Source organism: Monodon monoceros, unplaced genomic scaffold, assembly GCF_005190385.1.
Source record: "Monodon monoceros isolate NGI ecotype Baffin Bay Population unplaced genomic scaffold, NGI_Narwhal_1 Super_Scaffold_7, whole genome shotgun sequence".
In the NCBI taxonomy this organism is placed as follows: domain Eukaryota; kingdom Metazoa; phylum Chordata; class Mammalia; order Artiodactyla; family Monodontidae; genus Monodon; species Monodon monoceros.
Genome location: NW_021703784.1, coordinates 20,546,887 through 20,572,444, shown reverse-complemented (window position 1 = coordinate 20,572,444; position 25,558 = coordinate 20,546,887). Strand labels below are relative to the sequence as shown.

At 42.1% G+C, this 25,558-nt stretch overlaps 2 protein-coding genes across 2 annotated transcripts in view; one reads left to right on the top strand and one right to left on the bottom strand.

Annotated features, from left to right (window-relative positions):
• The window catches only part of CUNH11orf53 (chromosome unknown C11orf53 homolog), a 64,842-nt gene extending 48,089 nt beyond the window's left edge, over window positions 1-16,753 (top strand). Inside the window, exons 4-6 of the mRNA XM_029208049.1 lie at window positions 12,074-12,116; window positions 14,859-15,157; window positions 16,352-16,753. Of these exons, the coding sequence (XP_029063882.1) occupies window positions 12,074-12,116; window positions 14,859-15,157; window positions 16,352-16,753 (744 nt within the window). The remainder of the gene's footprint in view (window positions 1-12,073; window positions 12,117-14,858; window positions 15,158-16,351) is intronic.
• A 6,516-nt stretch (window positions 16,754-23,269) lies between these two features.
• Window positions 23,270-25,324, bottom strand: COLCA1 (colorectal cancer associated 1). The gene is given in 4 exon segments (XM_029208048.1): window positions 23,270-23,627; window positions 23,629-23,823; window positions 23,826-23,884; window positions 25,315-25,324. Coding segments are annotated over 4 exon segments (384 nt in total). The 3' UTR covers window positions 23,270-23,507.
• Window positions 25,325-25,558: the final 234 nt, after the last annotated feature.

Here is a 25,558-nt window from a genome sequence, read left to right as displayed (position 1 = left end):
TGGGCATAATTTTGTGCCAAGCAGGAGAGTTTTACCAGTAAAATTTCAAGAAACTGTCAGAAATCTGGAATTCTGTAAACAGTGTTACTTTCCAAAGGGCATAAAATAGTTCATATACCAGAAATGCAAGACACTTGGAACCACAGTTTTTTTTTTTTATTTGAGATTTACAATAAAGAAATGACTTAAATTCTATTTTTAAATTTTTATTAACTGGTTGTTTCAATTACAAAAGTAACACATGATAAAATTTCAAACATAATAAAATAATATAAAATAAAAAATAGAAGTCTACTGACCTTCCCTGTCTACCAATCCCCTCGTTCTACTTCCCAGGGTCATCATGCTGAGTTTTATGTGCTGTCTTCCAGAATTTCTCTATGACATTTTATTAGAAAGAAATTAAGCTGTTGCACCAAGTTAATGAACATAAAATCTTAGATATTTACATGTACTATTACAAAAATGCATAAAATAATGTTCTCATGGTGAATTCCTGTCCCCCAAGAGAGAATTTAAACAGACCTCTTTTAGTCTTCATTTTACTTCTATACATTTGAAGGCACTAAGCAAAGCACTTCAGCCTTTCATGTCTCCGTCTATGTCAATTACATAGTCCCTGCTGTCACATGAAGTGGTGATATTGCAAACAAGGTGCACAAATACAACTCTTTCTTTGTGAGATAAATCCCCTATAATCTAGGCTTTAAAGATGCAAGGTAAATGTTTTTAAGGATATATGTTTCAATATTCCTTCCTCACAAATTCTTATAGGCTTTAGGATTGGACCTACACAATGCCCTATTAAATCACTTAAGGATGTAGAGTTTTTTCCTCTGTAAACAGGGCAGTATGAGGGAGACATGCCAGGCCCCTCTTTACACACGGGTATCAGTGGGGAGGATGGGGATAAAGAAGAAAAGAGAGAAAGAACCCTGGGAATTGGTACAACTGGGACAGGTGGCCAGCAGCCCTTAGCACCCACAGGGAGAGTATCAGCTCTCGCCAGGCTCTAACAGAAAGCCAAATAGAGGTGGATATAAATGTCCCCTGCTGGCATCCTGAAACCCCACCCTACTGAGAGCTCCTCAGACCTGTATCACTGGATCTGTTCAGCTGCAATGGCCCATATATTCACCCGACCAACAATTTCTGACCTATCATTTTCAGCCCCAGATTAAATTTCCTAGAATGCCACTTTCAGCACATCTACACTGCTAAAAGCCACCTAAAGGACCACTGCCTGCTACTGGACAAAGTCCAAGCTCCTCAGCCTGGCTCAAAAAAGCTTTCTATAACCTGGCTCCTGCCCCCTCCTCCAGCTTCTCCCCAGTTTCCCTGTCTGCACACTTCCTGCACACATTTCCTTCTCTCTGACATGCTGTCCACACATTTGAGCCTTTGCTTTCCTCCCCAACAACAATGCCCCTTATCCTATCTGCTTACTGATTTCTTTTCATCCTTCAAAAAGGGATTCATCTATCACCTACAATACGATACGTTCAGTCATCCCTCAAGATAGCAACTCGCCTCCACCCCTACCCTCATCCTAACCCCAACCTCCTCCCCCTACCTGCACTAAATCATGGTTAGAGTAGATCTAGTAGAATCCAGCCTATGCCACTCACTAGCTTTGTGACCTTGACAAGTCCTTATACTGTCTATTAGTTTCCAATCTGTAATCTAGAGATAATAACCTACTACAGTCCATTTCATTGGTTAATGACAAGGCTCTAATGACATAATGCGTGTGAATCTTTAGCATACTGCAGAGCATATAAAGCACACAAATGTTAGTTGTTACGAAAAGTGATGAAACACATATGTAAAGTGCCTGATACAGAGTCTGGCATGAAGTAGGTATTCATAAAATGCTAGTTCTCCCAACCCTTGTTTTTATTACTGCACCAATTACATATATATTTCTGCAACTCTCTTCCTTTTGAAACTGTGAGCTGCCTTAGAATCCATGCCTTATTCCTCTTTGTATTTCTGGGAATTACCACAATCCTGATACATAGTAGGCATACAATATGTTTTTTTAAGATTTTTTGATGTGAACCATTTTTAATTTGAATTGAATTTGTTACAATACTGCTTCTGTTTTATGTTTTGGTTTTTTGCCCCGATGCATGTGGGATCTCAGCTCCCCAACCAGGGATCAAACTTGCACCCCCTGCATTGGAAGGCGAAGTCTTAACCACTGGACCGCCAGAGAAGTCCTCACAACATATTTTTATTTAATCAATTAAGTGAAACTTCTGCTCTGGGCAGACCAACTTGCTTGTTATTCCTTGAAGAAGAGCCATGTTTTTCCATATCTGTGCTTGGTTCATAAAATTCCTTGGGAGCTTCCTTTCTCCTCTGCATCCTCTCATCTTTCAGTGCCAAATTCAAATCCTTAGCACATTGATTTGCCCCTTTTCTCACTTCCAGAGTATGTACAGCATAGACCATGCACCTGGACACTAGGTACGTACTGTTCTGTACCATGAGCTACTTTTTCCTGGGTATGTCTCTATCAGGTACTTACTGCTGCATAAGAGCCCACTGAACCTTAGTCATTTATAATAATGATTTATTATTTCTCACAATACTGTGGGTTGGCTGTGTACTTCTGTGCACTCATGCAGTTGCATTCAACTGGAGGTCCAGCCTTTTCAGAAAGTCCAGGATGGCTCCTTCCATGTCTGGCAGTTGGTGCTAGCTGTCAGCAGAGTGCCTGGATTTGCTTCCACACACTCACTCATCCTCCAGGAAGCTAGACTGACTTTTTTTTTTTCTTAATACATTGGGGGTTTTTTAAATTGTTTTTAAATTTATTTTTTGGCTGTTTTGGGTCTTCGTTGCTGCGCTCAGGCTTTCTCTGGTTGCAGCGAGCGGGGGTTACTCTTCCTTGCGATGTGCGGGCTTATTGCAGTGGCTTCTCTTGTTGTGGAGCACGGGCTCTAGGCACACGGGTTTCAGTAGTTGCAGCACACGGGCTCAGTAGTTGCGGGACATGGACCCTAGAGCACATGGGCTTCAGTAGTTGTGTCTTGCGGGCTCTAGAGCGCAGGCTCAGTAGTTGTGGCACATGGGCTTAGTTGCTCCACAGCATGTGGGATCTTCCCTGACCAGGGATCGAACCCGAGTCCCCTGCATTGGCAGGCGGATTCTTAACCACTGTGCCACAAGGGAAGTCCTAGAATGACTTTTTAAGAGGAAATTGTAAGGCAGAATTTCAAGCAAGCAAAGGTGAAAGCAGCAAATCCTCTTGAAGTTTAGACTCTGAAACTCACACAACATCACTTCTGCCACATTCTATTAGTCACAAAACCATCCCAGATTCAAGGGGTATAGAGATAGACTAATTTGTCAATGGGAAGAGCTGCAAAGTAATTCTGGCCGTATTTAATCCACCACAAATGGCTTGTGTCCCTAAGTAGATACTAATCTAAGCCCTTGTTGCATTTTTTCTAACACCTGAAATATTCAGCATTGTGCCTAGCTTATCAGAGGTGCCCGGTAAATATCTTTGGTTTGGTGGAAGGGCTAGTACACAGAACCTACTGGTTAAAGGAGAATAAATTTGAGAGTCAGAGAGTTTGGGTTTAAATCCTAGTTCTGTAATTTATTAAATAGATAATTTGGGACACATTACTTAACTGCTCTGATGCTTGGTTTCCTCTTTTGTAAACTGGAGACGATAATATCTACTTTATAATAAGATAACATCATATAAAGCATCTGGCACATGGTAGATGCTTAAAACTCTAGTTCCTATTCATTATGAAGTGTTTTTTCTTATTTATGATTAAATTACTATGTATCAGTAACTCAGATAATGGGTCCGTAAATCAAAACCTCTTTCAAACTTTGCAAAACTAGTAAGATTTATTAGAACAGGTATGGTATAGTTTAGTCACTGTATAAAATTTCACACCAATCAGAATGCCCCAGTTCTACTACATACTGTCACATTAACTAAGGCATCTAATTCTCTATGCCCATTTTCTTCTGGAGGAAGAAGTATTCCATCCTAACACAGGTGTCCATTTAAAAGCTAACAGCATCATATCTGGCATTAACTTTACATTCATTTCAAAGTTGGAGGAAAATCATATGACTTATGGTGGGTCTCAAAACAGATATTAAAAGATGGTTTTAAAATGTTCAGTATTTCACCAGTTCCACCTCTCTCCCAGCCATAGATATGATGACAACGAAAAACTAAATATACTGTGAATTCCTTGAAGAAGGATCACAGCTATTCACAAGTGGCTATGATTTTTATTTAAGCATTAATAGCAATATATTTAATTTTAAAGAGACACTTTCAAACTATGTAATCAGAATTTTTAAAATATGCAGCAGTGTGAAAAAGCTTATGCTACTTGGAGCTCTTTTCCTTAGTACATTTCAAAATAGTCCTTCAACTAGGTTGGCATCTAAAAATATTATAGGGTCATAAAAATGACAATAAATGTACTGAACTCCTAATCTTATCACTTTACTACCATGGTGACCTGTTGGTTCAAATTAACTCATTTTCATGGAGGGGATTTTGGGGCAGCTGTGAGGCTGCTGTGTTAGCTACAGGAAGTTGCAGACTGGCAAATTTCATTCAAATGTAAACCTCTAAATTTGGCTACTTGGCATTGCAGGATCCTGTTGTTTGCAGTATGCAAAATAAAAATTATATATACCATCTCGCTTGGTCAAAATTTATGGGCTTTTCGATATTAATTTCAATATTACTTCTGGAGAAATAGTATGGTGAGATGCAACTGCGTGAATATAATATCTTTGTTTCTTTTTAATAAATTTATTTATTTATTTTTGGCTGAGTTGGGTCTTCGTTGTTGTGCATGGGCTTCCTCTATTTGTGGCGAGTCGGGGCTACTCTTTGCTGCGGTGCGGAGGCCTCTCGTTGCAGTGGCTTCTCTTTGTTGTGGAGCACGGGCTCCAGGCGCGCGGGCGTCAGTAGTCGTGGCACATGAGCTCAGTCGCTCCGTGGAATGTGGGATCCTCCCAGACCAGGGCTCGAACCCTTGTCCCCTGCATTGGCAGGCGGACTCCCAACCACTGCACCACCAGGGAAGTCCCAAATATAATATCTTTAACAAGGTGAAAAGGAATGTGTTTTCCCTTCACATGCGCAATGATAACTAGCGTGCATGCCGAAAGCTCATGTTTTAAGCTGTTCTTTCTCAACCTATAAATCTGGGACGCCAGCTCTAAAATCTATCCAGTGAAATCCTTCCCAGTCTCAACATAAGCCCTTTAGATCTCGTCTATGTTCTGTGAGACAAACTGAAGTTATGTGTTATCATTGGTTTTTATATTACTTATCCATCTAAATATTTCCCAGGCCACCATAGAGAGCACAGCACTAATTACAGCTATAAATAATAAAATGGAAATGTTTTATATCATGGTGGTGGGTCATAAGAGTTTGTTAAAGTGGTCAAAATTCATCAAATTTTATGCTTAAAATTTGTGAATTTTATTATATGTAAATTATACCTTAATAAAGCTGACTTCCCCCCCAAAAAAATAGAATATCCACTGAAGGACTAAAGAGTGTGTGTGTGTGTATATATATATATATATACATACACACAAACACACACGCATATATATATGCAGGGTAGTTTTTTTTCAATTTATTTATTTTTGGCTGTGTTGGGTCTTTGCTGCTGTGCGTGAGCTTTCTCTAGTTGCGGTGAGCGGGGGCTACTCTTCATTGCGGTGCACGGGCTTCTCATTGCAGTGGCTTCTCTTGTTGCGGAGCACAGGCTCGAGGCGCGTGATCTTCAGTAGTTGTGCCTCACGGGCTCTAGAGCACAGGCTCAGTAGTTGTGGCGCATGGACTTAGTTGTTCCGCGGCATGTGGGATCTTCCCGGACCAGGGATCGAACCCGTATCCCCGGCATTGGCAGGCATTCTTAACCACGGCGCCACCATGGAAGCCCCCCCAGGATAGTATTTACACACAGGGAAATACAAATCTCACTAGTTCTTTGTGAGCTTTTATATAATTATATGATCTCTCTGAATGTCCCTAAGTCTCCTTTATACTAATATTTTAAACTATGAAGTTTTCTGACTTTTATTTTCAAGTTATAAAAGCTCTTGGAAGGCAGTACGCTGTGGTAGTTAAGAAATAGGCTCTGGAATCAGAAAGTTCCTTGTTTGATCCCACCCACCACCACTAACAACAACCCTACCTACAGGGGAACCCGAGTTATTTTCTCTGTTTCAATTTACTCATCAAGATGAAAATAACATTACTTATCTTCTGGGGTGGTTGTGATAATTAAATGTTAGTAGATATAACACATTTGGTCATGTGCCTAATGGTGTGCTTATGAAATTACTACAAGTGCGTGCTTATGAATTTTATTTATAATCTAAATCTCTGCTGGAAAATGTTGGCAGTCATAGAAAAATAAAAAGTTAAAAATAAAAGCTGCTGTGGTTAAAACAGGACAGTATCTACTTCTAGTTTTAATACTTAGGGATTTGACTCTGTTTCAGATAGTCAACAGTCTGGAGGTGGGGAGATTTGTACCCAAAACAAAATAGAATCCTGCATAAAACAAATTTTGCTAATTTGTTGGGCTGGCTGGAAGTAAGGGAAATCACCAAAGCTAGGGGGTTTGGGGCAGGGGGGGTTGGGTTGAAGGTTAGCATGGAAGGTGGGGAAAATGTTTAAGCAGAAGTAAGGACACAGAATGAAGAGAAGTTGATCACACCAAAAAGGCAGATTCCCCTAAGGAAGGGTGTTCAAATTAGCCTGATACATGAAGACTGGTTCTTGAGCTATTTTTGCCAAGACTGGGGAGATGAACCTGGGACAGGGAACCTGGAAGGGAGCTGCCTCCAAAGAAATATAAGCATAACTCTTCTGGAGAAGCACAACCTCAATTTAGGAACCCAGATTTTCACAAATATGAGTTTCAATCAAAGATCACCAAATGCATAAGGAAACAAGTCACTAAGAATGACAGTCAGCATAAACAATAAAGTTAAATTCTCAGGACTTTCAGATATTAGAACTACCAAATACAAAATAAATAATAACATAATACATAATAACACTCAACAGAAAACCAAGCAAAATTTTTTAAAAATCAATGGAAATTTTAGAAATGAAAAAATATCTAATCATTGATACCAAAAAATTTCAATGTTTGTGTTAAACAGTAAATTAGCTACAGTTGAAGAAGGAATTAGTGAACTGGATGTAGAGCTGAAGAAATCTATACCCATCTATCCCAAAATATAGAACATAGAATCATGGATATAGAGGAAGTGACAAAAAGTTAAGAATATTTAGGGGATAAAAGTAAAAGATTTAACATACATCAAAGACCCAGAAGGAGAGAATACAGATAATACAGGCAAGGCAATATTTAAGTAGAGGATAGTTGAAACTTTTCTGAAAGACATGTACCCCCAGCCACATGAAGCACACCCTATACAAGCAGAATACATTTTAAAAATCTACCCCAAGGTAAAATGAGATGGACTTGAAAAACCATAAAGACAAAGGGAGTATATTAAAAAGGTAGTCAGAAAAGAAAGAAAGATTGTTACAAAGAATAAGTTTAAGGTTAATAGCAAACTTCTCAACAGCAATCATGGAAGCCACAAGACAATGGAGTGCTATCTTTAAAGTGCTGACAAAAGAATAATTGTAAAGTTACAATTATGAACCCCAAAATAGTATCTTCTAAGTACAGGGCAAAAGAAATTATATTTTCAGATAAATAAAAAACTGAAACAGTTTACCACTAACACCACCTACAGGGAAGGAATTTTTTAAAGGGTTATTTCAGAAGAAGGAAACTTGAATCTAGAAAAAAATTTTGGAGGACAGATAAGCAAAGAAAATGATGAACATGTAAGTAAATCTAATACAGATTTACTTGATAAAATGATGAAAATAATTATGAAGTCTAATTTGTGGAGGTTTAATAAAAAGAAACAAGCTAAAATACAAGAAAATACATACTCGTGTAAATTAGGAGAGGAGCAATAAGAGTTAATGTCCTAAGGATCTTGTCTGTCAGTGGGAGGTTTAAGATACTGTTTGTAGGGACTTCCCTGGTGGTGCAGTGGTTAAGAATCCACCTGCCAATGAGTGGGACATAGGTTTGATCTGGGAAGATCCCACATACTGTGAGCAACTAAGCCCGTGTGCCACAACTACTGAGCCTGCACTCCAGAGCCCGCAAGCCACAACTACTGAGCCCGCGTGCTGCAACTACTGAAGCCTGCATGCCTAGAGCCCGTGCTCCGCAACAAAAGAAGCCACCGCAATGAGAAGCTCGTGCACTGCAGTGAAGAGTAGCCCCTGCTCTCCACAACTAGAGGAAGCCTGCACAGAGCAAGGAAGACCCAACGCAGCCAAAAATAAATAAAATAAAATAAATAAATTATTTTAAAAAGATACTGCTTGTCGTCTTTGTTAAATACGCAGGTAAAATTTTATGGCTAACCATAAAGAATGGAAATAGAGTGTTTACTTTCCACAGCAGGTAAAGGGCAAAAGTATGCAGAAGAAACAAACACAAGAGCCTTCTTTTCATCAAATAATAAATAAAATCAACTAGGCTAGTAATTATGAAAGCTTTGTAGGGTCTTCAGGTATTAAAATTGGGCTGGGGTGGGAGGTACAGCGCTGGCAATTCCACAGTAATAATTAAAACTGGGCAGAAGAAGAAGAAGGGGTATAAGAAGGCTGTTGGTGGCACTGGTGGTGGTAGATGCTGAAGGGGCTGTGTTGGCACAGACTGAGCTCTGTCAGGCCTCAGGCAGAGGCCAGGGCAGAGCCACAGCTGCTGATGAGCCAACCAGCGCGTGGCTGACAGGTGCCGATACTTCTGTCCATCAGGTTGGGCATATGCCCTGCATCTCACAGAAGCCTTCTTCCTGGCCCCAGCCTTGGCCAGAGCAGTTTAAGGGAGCAGGCAGGGAGGAAAAGATGCAGGAGAGCAACAGGACATCTCCCCAGGCAGCACCCAGGACAGCTACCACCCTGCCACACCCTGCTTACCCAGTGAAGGAGGCTGAGGCAGAAGCCACAGGGAATGGGCCCTGGCACAGGCCTCGGAGGAAAGACCCAGATGGACAGAGCTGGAAATCAGAGGGAAACACTGGATAACATGGGCCCTGGCAACATGGGAAAATGTGCCCAAACACAAGTGCTTCTACAGTTAATCAGTAACTCCTTTCCTTCCCATATAAGAATCACAGTACCCTGACCTGCACCCATCTCTGACCCTGCATGCCCACGAGTTTCCTTCTGCCATTTGCCATTGTTAACTTATTAGGGAGTTTGAGATTAGCAGAGGCAAACTATTATATATAGAATGGATAAACAACAAGGTCCTACTGTATAGCACAGGGAACTATATTCAATATCCTGTGATAAACCATAATGGAAAAGAATATAAAAAAAAACATATATGCATAAATGAATCACTTTGCTGTACAGTACAAACTTACACAACATTGTAAATCAACTATATGTCAATAAATTAAATTTAACAAAAAAAGAAAGTGTTAACTTATTAAATAGGAAAACATGTTGAGAGGAATATACCATAGATTTGAAGAGACATAAAAATGCATCTGAGTGATAATAGCTAATACTTACATCCTCCCTACTCTAAGCCAGGAACTATTCTAAGTGCTTGACACATAAAATCACATTTAATCTTCATGTGCCCAAGATCACAGAGCTAACAAGAGGCAGAGCTGGGATTCAAACACACACTCTGGTTCCAGAGTCTTCACTCTCAAATACTGTGCTACTTCTGAACGGTTGGAGGACATTTTGCCTGAAAAAGATACAATTCCAGTTTGGGGCTATGGATGGAATGCTTGTACCCCACCCCCATAATTCATGTGTTAAAGCCCTCATCACTGGAAGCAACCTAAGTGTCCATCGACAGATGAATGGATAAAGAAGATGTGGCACATATGTACAATGGAATATTACTCAGCCATAAAAAGGAACAAAATTGAGTTATTTGCAGTGAGATGGATGGACCTAGAGGCTGTCATACAGAGTGAAGTAAGTCAGAAAGAGAAAAACAAATACTGTATGCTAAGACATATATATGGAATCTAAAAAAAAAAAAAAAAAAAAAAAAACCCTGATCCCCAGCGCGATGGTATTTGGAGATGGGGCCTTTGGGGAGGTAGTTCAGTCATGAGGGCAAAGCCCTCATGAATGGGATTGGTGCCCTTATAAGAAGAGACACGTGGAAAAGATGATCTCTCTTTGTGCCACATGAAGACACAGTGAGAAGACAACCAACTGCAAGCCAGGATGAGGGCCCCCAGAGAACCCGACCCTACTTGCACCCTGATCTCAAACTTCCAACCTCCAGAACTGGGAGAGATGTTTGTTGTTTAAGCCACCATGTCTATGGTATTTGTTCTAGCAGCCCAGGCTGATTAAGACAGTTGAGAAATGATGGGTTATCTTCAGATATCTGAAGAGCTATGTATGGAAGAAGGGTTTACCTTGTTCTGTATGGACCAAGATTAGAATTAAGAACATGACTCTTTTCAGCCTACTTTATCACAGCTGGAGGTCCCCAAAGAAGAAATAGGCTTTCGCAGAGGGTGCCGAGTTCTCCACCACTATAGGCTAAATGCACCCAGGGCTGATAACATGGAGAGTATTTCAGCCTTGAGTGGTAGTTGAATGAGACTCTGCAAAATCTCTTCCAACTCTTGAGAGTTTGTAGGATTATTAGGGTCAAGACTAAGTGTTCAAATCCGAAGAACTAGATGTTGAGGACTCACCTTTTACAACAGCAACATTGTTCCTGGGCATCTTGGAGCCAGAGCTTGCATTTGTATATCTTAAGACTCTACACACCTGGATACTCTTCCTTCAGCCCTCAGCTTAAGCATCAACTCCTCCAGGATATGTCCCCCATCCCATCCCTAATACTGGCTTAGGTGTCCACCTCAGCCCACCCTACTTCTAAAATGCCACTTCTCACACTACACCGAATTATCTGTTTCATTATCAGTCACTCCCTGTATTAGTGTCCTAGGGCTACAGTAACAAATTACCACAAATGGGATGCCTTAAAACAATAAAAATTTACCGTCTCACAAACCTGGAGACTAGAAGTCCAAAATCAAGTTGTCGGCGGGCCAGGCTCCCTCAGATGGCTTTAGGAGAGCATCCTTCTTTGCCTCTTCCTAGCTTCTGGTGGTTGCTGGCAAACCTTAGTGTTCCTTAGCTTGAAGTTGTAGCTCTCAGATTTCTGCCTCTTTCTTCAGACTGCCTTCTCCCCTCTGTGTGTGTGTCTCTGCGTGTCTCTCTCCTCTTCTTATAAGGACAACAATCATATTGGATTTAGGACCCACAATCCTCCAGGACGAACTCATTTTAATTTAACTAGTTTCATCTTCAAACCTTCTATTTCCAAATAAGTTCATATTCACAGGTTCTGGTAATTAGGACTTCAATATATCTTTTCAGGGGACATAATTCACCCGACAACATCCCTCAGCCTCCTATGCTCACTAACCTGCGGGATCTTTGACGCCTATTTTTATTCCACATATTTTTATTGTGTCTATGATGGATCACACTCTGTTCCGGACACTGAGAACAAGTCACAGTCAAGGTCTCTACCCTTAGTGAAGCTTCCATTCTACATGGAGGCAGACAGCTTAAAAAGTGGCCATTCAATGTTAAAACCAAATACAAACATATTTGTGTGTGCATGTATGTATGTATTTATATAAATCTTTGATATATATTTGATGAAGGATATTAACACAAACAGTAAAAAAAAAAAAGATAAATTATTTCATCTAAACTGTGCTTTTTGGCAAGTTTATCAGAATCTAAAACTTTGGTTTCTCTCTGTCCCTTGTTTGTTTTCTGGTATTGTGTTCTTAACTCTCTTTTGACCCTCCTCTAAGCTAACCTCTCCTAAAATGTTTCTTAGTAGCAGAAAATAAAGCTTGTAGAACGTATTCCTAAACTTTTTTTAAGTTCAAACTTGCAACTAAAGAAGAAAACACTTGTGCCCCCTCTGTCTTCCAGGGCAGTGTCAGCTCTACTCAGCCTCCGTTTGGCCCGATGCCAGGTGAGTATTGCAGTTCAAGGGGCAATTCCTTCTCTTTGAGCAAAATCAGGCATTTAGGCTTCCATTCTTTCATAGCTGCCTTACAGCACTTGCAAAATTTTGCAGCTTTAAAACACTTATTTTTAAAATGTAAAATCAGGGAAAGGAGACCTCATTCAGTCATTCCTGAATTTGGAACGCATTCCGTCCAGCATAAGCTTATTGGGCAAAAGCAATATCAATTAAGCCCTTGATACAGTTTTAAAATGTTTAAGATTCTGGCACTGTGGTCTGATAGATTATGCACATGCTTCAGAACAGAAAGAGAGAGACCTGAGGGCAGGTGGAATAACAATTATTTATTGGTGCTTTCTATATGCCAGGCACTTAGTTAAGCACCTTACATTCATTTTAATACATATGTCTCATTAAGTACTCCTGTTGGGATGGAATAGGAGAATTCTTAATAATAATTTGGGGCACTCTCATATGTGTGTGTATACACACGTAGACACATATACACACACACACACACACACACACACACACGTTCCTTCCAGATCCCAAACTCAGAAGGGCATATGGTTTCTCAGTAATTTTGGTAACCTTCAGAGCTGGAAAAGGGAAAGGGGTAAGAGCAGGAGACGATCCCACATATCTGAAAGTCTCTATGCTGTGTTTCCCAATCATATTTATTGTCACTGGAATCTGGTTGTATCTGCTCCATTCTACAGAAGAAAATTTCTGCAGCCTCTGTTATCATCTAGAATTATTCTTCCTCTTTTTAGGGAGAAAAATACATGCTTAAAAAGCAAAGGGGGGCTTCCCTGGTGGCGCAGTGGTTGAGAGTCCGCCTGCCGATGCAGGGGACACGGGTTCGTGCCCCGGTCCGGGAAGATCCCACACGCCGCGGAGCGGCTGGGCCTGTGAGCCATGGCCGCTGAGCCTGCGCGTCTGGAGCCTGTGCTCCGCAACGGAAGAGGTCACAACAGTGAGAGGCCCGAGTACCGCAAAAAAAAAAAATAATAATAATAATAAAAAGCAAAGGGTTTTTTTCTCTGTATTTTTTTATTTGGAAATTGGAAATACAGACATGAGATCCTGGAAGCCTTGTTTACTTATTCTTCATTCTGTTCTCAGCCTTAACCACTACTGTGGATATAAATTCCTGGCATGAAACGAAACCTTATTTATTGATATTAATTTTCACTTGCACAGATGTTTTTTCTGGAGAATTATGCTTACGATGAAACCTCTAACTGCAGCTTTCAAATTCATGAGATTAGAAGTTTGGGGCTGTAGAATTTAAGATGAAAGTGGAGTGAGTGGAATTGTGCTTTAAGTTTCTACAGGGCATTTTGATTTCCTCTGAATGAATGAATAAATTCACATGTAATTTTTGAACACAGTATTATACGACTGGGTTTACAGAAAATGTGTAGGACATAAGCTCTGCCCCCATGGAGCTTGCAGATGGATTGGAAAGAGGGCTGTAACTCAGGAGAGAGAATATCGAGCATAATACGAAGTGCCACATCAGGTGGCAGGGGCCAAAGTGCTGTGTCTGGAGAGTCATGTATGACTGAGTCAGTGTAATAAGAAGGAAGGTCTTGATGAGTCTGTCTTCTCTCCCTGTGGAAGAGTGGGCAGGGTGGGCAGGGACAAAGCTCAGAAGCAGTCCACTGTGTTTGGGAAAGGTGACAAAGACAAGCACCCGCATCATCCTCCCAGCTCAGCCTCTTTGTGACGTGAGGGAGTAGGTCTTAGCTAATTGGATCACACCCACCACCAGCTGGAAAAATAAAAATCAGTTTTACAGCCCTTGAGTCTGTGCTCCTGACCATGTTCAAAGTGATGAAGGGTTTCCTGCTACAACTGAGCTACGAGATCAGAAAGTCTTTAGCTAACACATCTCTTCTCCTCTGGGACTATTTCACTGGCCTTACCTTAAATGAGATTCTTCTCAGTTTCAGCCTCTCCAGGTTTCCACCAAGGGGAGCTTTCTGTGCCACGCATTCCCTTCTCTCGCTTGCAGTGCCCAGGTGAGCTGAGTGAGAGACTCAACGTGGCCACAAGAGGGCAGCAAATAACACCAGATTCATCAAAGCCAGAAAACATTTTTTGTGGTCCTCTAACTTTGCTTCACAGAAGCAAAGCAAGCAGCCGTTTCTGGTGCCTAATAGGTGCAAGTCACGGCCAGTGTACAAAAAAATTAGAAGAAGAGTACGACCTGCCTCTGATTTGGGGCGGGGTTATTGTCTCACCTTATCTAGAGATGCTGAGTCTCACATAACATGCCCCAGAAGCAGCCTCTTGCAAACGGTCCTGTATCTATGGGGACAGAACTCAGAAACTGTGAAAAAGGTACTTCATTAGATGAAATGTAAATGCCAAGGGCTTCTTATTCTATCTCCTTAAGCCCAAAGAGATAGAATAAGCACAGCGCCTAGCACAGCACCTGGCACATTGAAGGTGCACAAGAAGTGAGAGACACTGAACAGTTATTGCTCCATCTAAAGTGAACTTATCCCCAAAGGCAGAGCGAACTTTAAATGTATGAATTATTTGGGCTGGACCAGTTAAAAGAGGTAATGCCGCTATAGTTAATGCCTTTCAAGACATTTATCTATTTAAATGTTGGCCTTGGCATCAGGCCTGCGTTGGAAATACCATTTCACACGTGGAGAGACCTGGCTGCAACAGAGATGCCTTGACTTCCTCCAAGGAAACAACTTTTGCCCGTTTGTTTCCCCTTGGCAACAGGCTCACCGGTGATGTCAGGTTACTATGGTGTCAGGAGATCCCTCTTAACCGACTCGGACTTCCACAACAGTAAACAGTTCACAAACGATGCTTGCACCGGAACTGTGGCGAAGGACATTGCCTGCGAGTCCTCGGCAGGGCAGGGCCACCCAGCCCACCTGGACTCCTACTTCCCGGAGCTCTACGGGGACCACCGCCCCACGGCCCTGACCCCCAACAGCGGCTCCCTAATCAGCGCCTCACCCCTGCCACAGCTCCTGCCGCTGCCCTTCCCCAGGGAGCCTGCACACTTCGTGCTGGTGAGTATGCAGAGGCTTAGTTTAGGGGGTCACTAACATCGGGGTTCCCGCGGCCCTGGCCGCCTATGTGCTTAGCAACCAGGTCTGCTCGCCCCGGAGACCCCCGGGAGGCTGCTCTGCGCCGCCCCGGGAGATGCCAGGATCCACGCCCAGGGAGCCCTCCTCAAAGATCCGTGCCAGCCCCGCGGTAGGAAGCTCTATCTAGGGATTTGGGCGGGGACGACTGATAAAACAGGATATATATCCATTTTGTTAATACTCTACCGATTGTGCCAGAGGTTTCCCCATTATTCCTCCCGTGCATAAGGAAAGAGCACTGAAGTTACCTCGCAGACAGCGAGGCTGTCAGCCAGGGCAGGCGCATCAGGACTCCTCTCGCCCTCCCCCTCCCTGCCTCCCCTCTCCCACGATATTTCTACCCTCTAGAACCTTGTTCTCTCGCAGTCCTTCCAGAGATGAGTTCATAAAGATGATGAATACTAGTAAATTTCTTATACTGTAAAGCCCTCAACCACAAAGGCATGAATCTCTGGAGATGGGATTTTAGACAAAACAGGCTGTGGGAGAGTAGGAATTAACATTATTGAGTATCTACTACAGCCAGGAACTTTTATGTGCACTTGTTCATTTAATACTTGCAACAACTCAGGGTATAGCTATTAAAGCCCTATCTTACAGATGCGCAAAGTGAAATACTCAGAATCAGGAAGGTAGTAAGTGGCCCAGTCATGAATTGAAGCCAAATCTTTCCAGCTCCAAGCCTATGAGGCTCTACCTCCTTGCTAACTGAGGGCAGGTAGCCTTCCTAGCCCTCTCAGAAGCCCACTGTGTAGCTTAGGGTCTACTTCTTCCAGGAGTAAATGATGAAACGCTGTCAAAATGTTCATTTTATTATCTTCACATTTAATGTTTTCTGGGGAAAGGACTCTCTCTCTCTCTACACACACACACACACACACACACACACACACACACAATCTAATTCTAGAGTAAGAAAGGAACTAAAACTCCCACTGCCGATGTCAAACACCAGAGGGGAGAGCTGCCTGGTAGGGAGGCTTTGGACAGCAGAGGGAGGACACCTAGTCTGCTCTGGAAGACATGGGCCAGCAGCACCTTGTGTTGGGAAGGAAATCTGCCCACGTCAGACGATCACCTAATGACTAACCCCAGTGACCTTTCCATCCTCCTCAGAGGGACTCGTGGGAGCAGATGGTGCCCGAAGGCCTCAGCCAACCAGACCCCGTGCCGGCCGATGCCCTGCAGAGCTTGGCGTCCAGCACAGGCTGCCTCTCCCAGCTAGAGTCGGGGAGCACTGCCCAGCACAGGAGCTCCGGTTGGGCGGCCCCCCTAGCGGGGGTTCAGTCCTACTCTCTGCACACACTGGAGGATCTGTACCACATGCAGGGGTACCCAACCCCATCCCCCTACCCCTTCACCTCTTTCATGACAATGTCCAATGACCCACCACCCAAGGTGGGGCCCTTCTCCCCGGACGAGGGGGCAGACACCTCTGTCCTCCAGGACCCTTCTCCGTGGACCAAAGAAGATGGGAGCCTGGCATGGGGGGCATATGAGTGCCGCCGAGCTTACTGAGGATGCCAGAGGACTTCTGTGCTTTTCTTTAAGTCAGTGTCTGTATTCACAGACTGTTGTGGTGTGGCGGCTCTTTCAGAACTGGATTTTCAGGATAAGCCATCGTGCCACCCTTTGTTAATGGATGATGATGGCATTTATTTGTGATCCTCCCACTATAACCCCACTGAAACACACCACAATGTGAATTCAGTGTGTCAGGGACCATATTCTAGTTAGACAGCCTGACAGTGGGGTCTCTGGGGGAATTTAGTAACCCATTATGTTCTGAATCTTTTGTTATCTTTGAAGTATCATTTTTAGCACTGATAGTTTTTTTTCTTAAATTACATTAAAAACTTCATGCAGATCATAAAACATACTGATTTCCCTGTCCAGTTTTTCTTAATTATGAACTATGTGTGTTCTTCAATAAAAGAGAATGCACAGGATATAATATAGATTAGGGTGCATAAAACAAAACTCATTTTATATCATGTGACTTTATAAAGTGTGAAGCATTATACGCATTTATCCCCTTACGGTGACTTGCAAATAACAATAACTTGCAAGTAACAAATGTGACACCACATATAAATGCTTTATTGTCATTAAAATGAGGTCAGGACATTATGGCTTCATAAATAACATGGTTTTGACTCTGCACTAAAGCCCAGGATGTCCAAAAATCAGGCTAATCCAAAAAACAACAAAGACCAAAGACTTTCTTTGATCAATGGTAGCCTTAATTAAGCTAGACATTGTCTCTCTGATGGAATAAACCGACAGTTATCAGAATGCATTAGCAAAATGGACATTCTATGATCAAATAAGAATGCATGCATTGTAAGGAAAACACAGAGAGCAGTCCTGGGCTGTCGGCAAGAAACCAGACTACAGAACACCAAGAAGCAAAGGGTCTTTGGAGAAGGACATGTTGTCAGGTCCTTTGACAACATGACCTTTGAAGAAAGACCTTGTTGATGGCTCACTGGTCAGAAATATATAGCTCTTACTATGTATAAATGAAGAAACTGACATTTGAAGCATCAATCTGTCTCATGTAAGTCTGACTGGTATGGACTCTTTGGCAATTAAATTCCCATAGTAATCCCCACCAAGCAGTGTGCCTGTCTGCAGGCCAAGCCCATCATAAACACCTTGCACACACTTTAACTTTGCAAAGTGTGAGTCAAGGCTCACAGGTCACACCCACAATCTTCCTCTTGTCTTCCTACCACCTTCCTTTCTTTATTCCCTTCACCACATTTTTCTGACCCATCGGGTCTCTCCTGATGCAGTGCTTTTTCCCTCCATCTCCTGGGGGTCCAAAGCCCCTCAATACGGTCTCCCTCGCATCCTCTGTGACAGGGTTCCATGCTCTAGGTTGGAGTCTAGAAAGTCAAATACGGATATTAATTCACATTTAGAAGTGAATAATTGATATTCCTCCTTGTCTAGGCCTTCAAGGTATATATTCTGGTTGAGCAAACACACACATAATTTGTGGAGTTCTCAAAGAAATACTTGAATAGGAGCCTTCTTTTACCTCACAACCTTCATCCCCCTCCTGGGACAGCATCCCTGGAGAAACAAACAAAGGAGCATTTGGGGTCCATAGCTGTTGGGCTGCACTGTCCCAGGTCCCCTGCCTACTCCTTCCCTCCCACCACTCCTTTTCACAACCAGATCTTTACTTTGTTCAATATTTGCTCTTCAATGGAAGGGGACAGCTTCTACCATGGGAGAGAGCTGCCCTTCTCAAGTCTGCAGAGACTGGAGACCTTAGTCCTGGTTGCCAGCATCTTCGGTAGAGCCATCTGTCATCCAGCCTCACTCATACCTGGACGGCAGGCCCCACATCAGAAGGAAGAGATCTGGCCCTCCCTGTAGACGCAGGGTCTTCACAAGGAAGGATCTCAAAGTCACTTTTCTAGATTGATTGTATAAATTTTATAATAATTACAGTCATCTACTGCTTACCATTTGTTACTAAGTAGCACATAACACAATAATCATAAGTTTATGTGTAAGTCATAAATATGTGTTCCTATAATTTTGGTTTAATTATAACACTAAATGTTAGGCATGCTTATTTCTCTTAGTTTGCTGTTGTCTATTCACCTATTATGTTCATCTTCTCACAACCTGAGGATTCACTGGCTCTCGGATAAGTAGAGCTCAGTGGCCAGTGGTGTCTACATTCTTCTTAGAGCATCCAAGCCCTTTCATAGTGTTTGGCAAATTTAATTTATAAAAAAGGAGACACACACAGGCCCATACTCTGTCTAGTATCCGTTTCAGTTCTCTAGTCTAAAGGATCAAGTGGAGTGGGGAATGGTGCTAATAATTTCCAAATGGTAAATGACTTTTAAGAATTCTATTTAGCTTGACAGTGTTGCTATATTGCATATATTTTAATTTGGTTCTCTTTTATTGTTCTGGGAATTTACAATACTTTGTAAAAAGTGAAACCAAGATATAAACTTATGCTAGGAAAATGAATTATATTTCCCTGTCTCATTTCCCATTCAAGTACTCTCTATTTCCTACCACATGCCAGGGACTGCACCTTTATGTAATAATGCAGAATGCCAACATAAAGATTATACATGTTCTCCTCTCCCTCTCCTTCTCAAACCTGCTCTTCCCAGACTCACAGCTTTCCTGGGGAAGCCAGAGAAAATTTAAGTGTTCAGGTTCAAAACACCATTTCTTTTAGGTCCCTTAAGATTTAAAGTAAGCAGAGATGGTGATGTCAAATTCAAGCTAAGAAATCTCCCTAGAGGATAATGTCCAAAAAAAGTGGAGAGCAAAATTTTCCCCTGTAAAAGCTAAAATATAGGCAATCCCCCCATACATCGCTAAAAACAGATACTATAGTATGTAGTTGAAACTGTTTGTACTTCTCTTACAATGTTATACAAACCCCAAAGAGAGAAGAAAACCACAGCTTTACCTCATTTACTTAATAACTGCTTTTAAATCAGCGTTATGACTTGCTACAGCTCAGTTAATAATACAATATGATGGCAAGGGGAAGACTTCAGCACTAGAGTACTGTACAGAAAATTCCACAAAGGGAAAAGAATTACTAACCCCAATAGTAAAATATATATTTGCACACATACACATATATCTATATACATGTAAATGTAAGCGTATATAAAGGAATTACTAGTACCTCTGTGATCCATTTTTAATATGTAAATCTAAATAATACATTCACAAGAAACAAAACATCAGGTATATTTAAAGAACTGAAACAACAATTGATGTCCAAGGTTTAAGTCACATTACGTTACAGTCATTCTACCAACCACACATCAAAATTATACTCTTTCTTTATGTTCGATCATTAGGTTCTGTCTAAGGTATCCTCACTGTTCAAAACAATATTACACTGTTCATCTTACACACCATATTTGATAACTACTGACTCTCGAGAGGTTAAGTGCAAAATCGTACACTCTGGCTAAAGAGGATTCTCTAACTAAACTCATCAAGGGAAGGACAGTTCTGTGTCCTCAGCACCTGGCTTAGTGTCCAGCAGGTTGTAGGTGCTCAGTAAATCTCTGTTGAGGGAAAATTATACCACAAAGATGAGTAACAACTTAGACCTCAACACTATGGGTGACAATTCTGATGTATAAGAAAGTCCTCACCATGCTTAGGATTTAACTTAGTCATACTCTTTGCAAATCATGACAGTACTGGCTATTGAGTTGTAGTGGTAATATATTTAAGACGACTGATTTCATATTTTTAAATGTCTTTAAGAAGGAAAATTACTGAACCTTTGAAGTAGCATAAAAAAATGTTTATATATTCATTTAGTATCTATGTAGACTATAAATATTGCTAATAATTCTTATAAATAAAAGTTATTCAGTGTTTGGTATTATCTCTGGTGTGATAAAAACACATATGATAAATAGATCAGGAATTAGAATCCCTAAAGATCAGGTTAAATAAATAATAAGAAAATCTTCTATAATTATTTGTAAACGATGACACCATGTTATATTTGATCTTTGCTATAAAAGTGTCCTCTAATCATAATCTCTGATAAACGTGTGGGTTTGCAATATGTAATGTCATTGTCAGTATATTACAAGCCAAAAGGAAAAGAGAGTGAAAAAGAAAATTTACAAGTTCCAAAAGGAAGAAAATGTGGACAAAACAAGTAGTACCTAAGAATTAGCTTTTCAAATTGGGAAAATTGATAGCCATCCCTGCTAACCTTCTCTCTTAACCAAATATCTTGAGTGGATAATCTAAAAGTTTAAGGCTTAATAAATTAATTCAATCATAAATGAAATATCACTTATTTCTTAATGTTGATAATATATTCACAGGCTTTTATCACAGTAATCTTTATGTTTGTGTATGTCTCAAATGTTGCATAATGAAAATGTCTTGAGAGGGTGGGAGGGAGGGAGATGCAAGAGGGAAGAGACACGGGGACATATGTATATGTATAACTGATTCACTTTGTTATAAAGCAGAAACTAACACACCATTGTAAAGCAATTATACTCCAATAAAGATGTTAAAAAAAATGTCTTAAGTAAAAGATGAACTTTTCAAGCAGAATCTGATGGTATCTTCCTAATTTAAATGATAAACTATCAAATGCTCATTCCCCATGGAAGTCTCTTAATGTAAAAACTTTGGATATATCTTATGGGAAGAGACTGACTTACCACAAATCATTAAATAACCTTCATCTGATAGTCTTCCTGGTCATTTTCATATGGACCAAACATTCACATTGGACCCAGTAAGTATTTGTTTCCTCCATGTTTTTGGAACTTGATATTTCCCACAAGGTTTGGTAACAGTGTCCCAACAGTCAGAATGACAAAAGAACTTTGCATTAATGAAGAGAATTTAGAGCCACAGTCAAATTCGGAGGGAATAAACTCCCTCTTTTTCTTCTACTGAAAGTCTTTTCATATTCATGTGTCATGTGTGTCTAATTTAATAATGTCTCCTAAATATAATGTTCTGCACTGTCATTTGCATACAAAAGCCTGCCAAAAAATTTCAGTTAAAATATTCGGTTTAAAACTTTTTTAAAAATGTATTCTATTCCCATTATTCTGGTGCTACAGGACTTTAAGGAGGCCAAGGACCAACTAAAGCGTTTCTGAGATCCGTGGCTCAGAGATTTGAAATACTATAACGTATGAAGAACTAGAGAAATTACAGATGGTGAACCTTAAAAAGAGAAGGTTTGCAGTGGGGGTGGAAGGGGACATGATACCTTCTTCAGGCTTAGTCCTCGGCCTGGTCAGAGCAGATCATCAGTATATGCTTGTTGAATGAATGAATGAACAAATGAATGAGCCAAACAGACCTGTAATGAAGGAGCAGTGGTGTGGACATGGGAGAACAGGTATTCCATGTTACTCACCAAGCAGTTGATGACAGAAAGCATGACTATCAGTCTGTATTTCTGGTGCTTGGCACCAGGCCTGGTACATAGATGGTGCTCAGCTAATACACCGCATTGGATTTTGTCTCAGCCAATTATATTTAAAGCAGTCCAATAGTGGAACAGGCGGCCTGACACACGGTGAGCTCCCACTTCCTCTATGGGCTGGCAGCTCAGCCAAGTGGCGGAGGGAGCCTGGGCCGGACAACGACCGGCAGGGATGTTGGAAAAACACTCCAGGTCTGTCTCAGTCCCTCAAAGATCCCTTCCAACATCCAAACATCTGGATCCTATGTTATATTTTGAAGCAAGTGAGCCTGTTAAAACCCACAACATTTTTTTCAGTCTTTTATTAAAAACCCGAAAGAGATGATCAGGACCTCAGGGCAGACACCTTGAAGGTGACCATGACCCCAGCAAGAAAGAAGAGTTTCCGGTCTGAGACGCACAAACTGTCATAAGCCTAATTAGCAGATTCCCCTCCCCTCCAGTCAGCCTCTTCTCGGGGTTCCGGTGACCCCAGTGTTTACAGACCACTCTCCAGTCAGTATCTGCACTGCCCCAGCCTCCCCACACACCCCGACAGTAGAGCAGACAGGACACGCTGTCCACGAGCACAGCTCTGACAAGTGGGTTTGCATGTCTCACAGGCAATATTTTCCAATGTCAGTCACAACGCACTGGTGGGTCATTAAATTATATTAGCGACTCCGAATCAACATAGATGTTTTCATGAATAGAATGAGATGGAAAAGATGGAATAGAAATTTTCAGGATATCTCTTATGCATAGGTGTACATTGTGCCATGAAAAGTTTGTTTTGTAAATATATAAATATTGTTATAGATATAGTATGTGAACATGTAAAATGAATTTCCTAGTGTGGTTTGAAGTCCGAAAAGTTTGAAAGCCTCTGCTATAAAAGATCAGGAAGACAACAATGTTAATTAAGAGTAAGGGTTTAGCATCTGATTTATCAAAGTTTGACTCCCAATCCTGCGATGTGTGTGCTCAGTAATCTTGGTCACGCCGCTCATCCCTCTGAGCCTGTTTCCTCATCTGTGACATGGGGAGGCTATACCATACAGTACCTGACATGCAATAAACACTCAATAAAGGACAAACTCTAAAAAGTCTATGAGGAACATCCAACTCCATGGGGCCTCAGTGCTGAGCCGGTTGTTCCAGGCCTTGTGACACACACAGCCCCACAAGGAGGGTTCACAGGACCCAATTTAAGAAGAACCCTCCCTCACCCCCGCAGGTGTGGCGTGTGGCTCTTAAAACACCTGTGCTGGGGTTCTGCAACTATAGAAACAGTGGCAACGAAACTCCTTATTGTTGAGCTAAAAACTGGGGGGCTTCTTTCTCAAATCAGGGCTCAGGCCTAAGGAAACCCAGTTTTCTGAAGTTGCTGGCTAGCAACAGCACTGGAACATCCATCTCAGCAGCAGGGGCCAACGCAGAATCCCCCAGAACTGCTGTCCTTCTTTGGGCAGAGGCTTCTGGAGGAAGGGACAAAGAGGTCTTTGCTGTCTCTACAGAGCCCGTGACTTCCAAGGAACTCACCTCTCACTCAGCCCTGCCTGCCTTCTCCAAAGGTCAGCCAATCATCAGCACCAATTTCGATGATGTTGCCAAGGGCGCTCAATGGCCTCCTGTCATCCCTGTCCACTTCCACATGAAAGGAGAGGTTAGGAAGGAGACTAAGCCTGAAAAAATGAGACAGCACCCCAGAACATGGGAAAACAGACACACACAGAGTGCCAGGGAGAAAAACAGCAATGTAGGTAAGAAATAGAAAGCAATGACAAGAAGAGAGACAAAAAGAAAGAAACAGAAAAAAATAAACACAAAGGCCATAGAGGAAGATTTTTTTAAAGCAAACCAAAAAATAAGTATAAAACAAAAAGGAGGACAAAAGAGAAAAGAAGTTATGGAAGAAGCTATGAGGACAAGAGACTGTCCCTAATTCTATGCTGCTTTGCTCACTGTTCCTTCAGAAGGGGGCCGTGCCCACACATAGCAGGACAGGGAGAAAGAAATAGGGGCTCTCTGAACTCCCAGTGTCCTTCGCCTCCTCATGAGTCTGGTCCTGAGTACATCAGGGAAACTCAGGACACAGGCTCAGTGCCTTTGGAGAAAGAGGCTCCAGAAGCTGACAGATTCCAGCTGGGCTGGGGACAAACACACACCACACCTACTGCCAGGTGCCATCTCAAGTGTTCCCAGCCCTGATTCCCTCCCCCAGAGACACAACTTCAGTTGCCAAGCAACTCTGATCCATCACAGACCCTGGTGTCTTGTCACTCCTAGAGCCCTTTCTTCCATTTCTGTGTGCTCCTTCCTGCATCCAACACATTCCAGGGCATTCGGGTATTTTTCTGGTGGCCCGAGGGGCTCAACTCCACCTCTTGCATTTCAGAGAATTCAGAGAACAAAGAACAGAGGCCTATAACCATTGCCTGTCCTGGCAACATGGAAATGTCTTGGCTTATCTGGAAAGGTAGCCCCACCCTGCCCTCTCTTGGGGGCCAGGAGAGGATTTGGCCTGGCACCCACTCCCTCTCTGGACCACTCCTGTCTTCTCAGCTTCCAAATCACACAGAAGAGGTACAGCAAGTGGTTGGAGAACTTAACCCAGCACAATCCCTGGTCATTTGTGAGGGGCTTAGGCCTGGACCAATGAAGCAGTTGACTTCATATCCCTCCCACCTCTCACCCAAAGTGTGAAGGCCTGACACAAATCCATATCCTTTCAGCTAGAATGAGCAGAAGCCAAGCTTATCATTTCTCTCAACACACGCTCCTGCAGCAAAAAGGCAGGAATGGCTCTAGAGGGATAAAGAGGAGAAAAAAGGGAACTTCATAGTGAAAAAAACACCAGCCTCAGAAACTCTCCAGAAGGTGAAGCCCCACAGGCATCCCCAGCTCTGTGGGGAGGAGCAAAGGGTCTTAACAGACAGGCATTCTGTACTGAAACCCCAGTGTCTGGGGCACAGACAAAGAGCGGAAGAAAGGGGAGGGAAGCCAGCACGTGGCCAGGCGGGGCCAGAAGGAGATGAGGCGCAGAGCTGAGGCCTCTGCAGGCCTCCAGCCTGCAATCTGGGCCCAGAGTGACTCCTTGCCAGGCCAGACCTACTGGCTGCCATGTTCACTCCCCAAAACCTGAGATTTTCTCTTAAAACAGAGACTGAAGAGATGGAAATCAGTCAGCCCGGCCAGCCTGGCTCAGGTGGTCATGAAGGGCACCCTAAGTCACTCAAGACTCCCAGAGCTGCCTTTGAGGCAGAAATACAGAGCATCTTTGAGGACTCCTGCTCTGTCTGTGGGAAGGTGGGCAAAATGCTCAAAATACAATAAAAGCAAGGGCCAGGCCCCAAAGG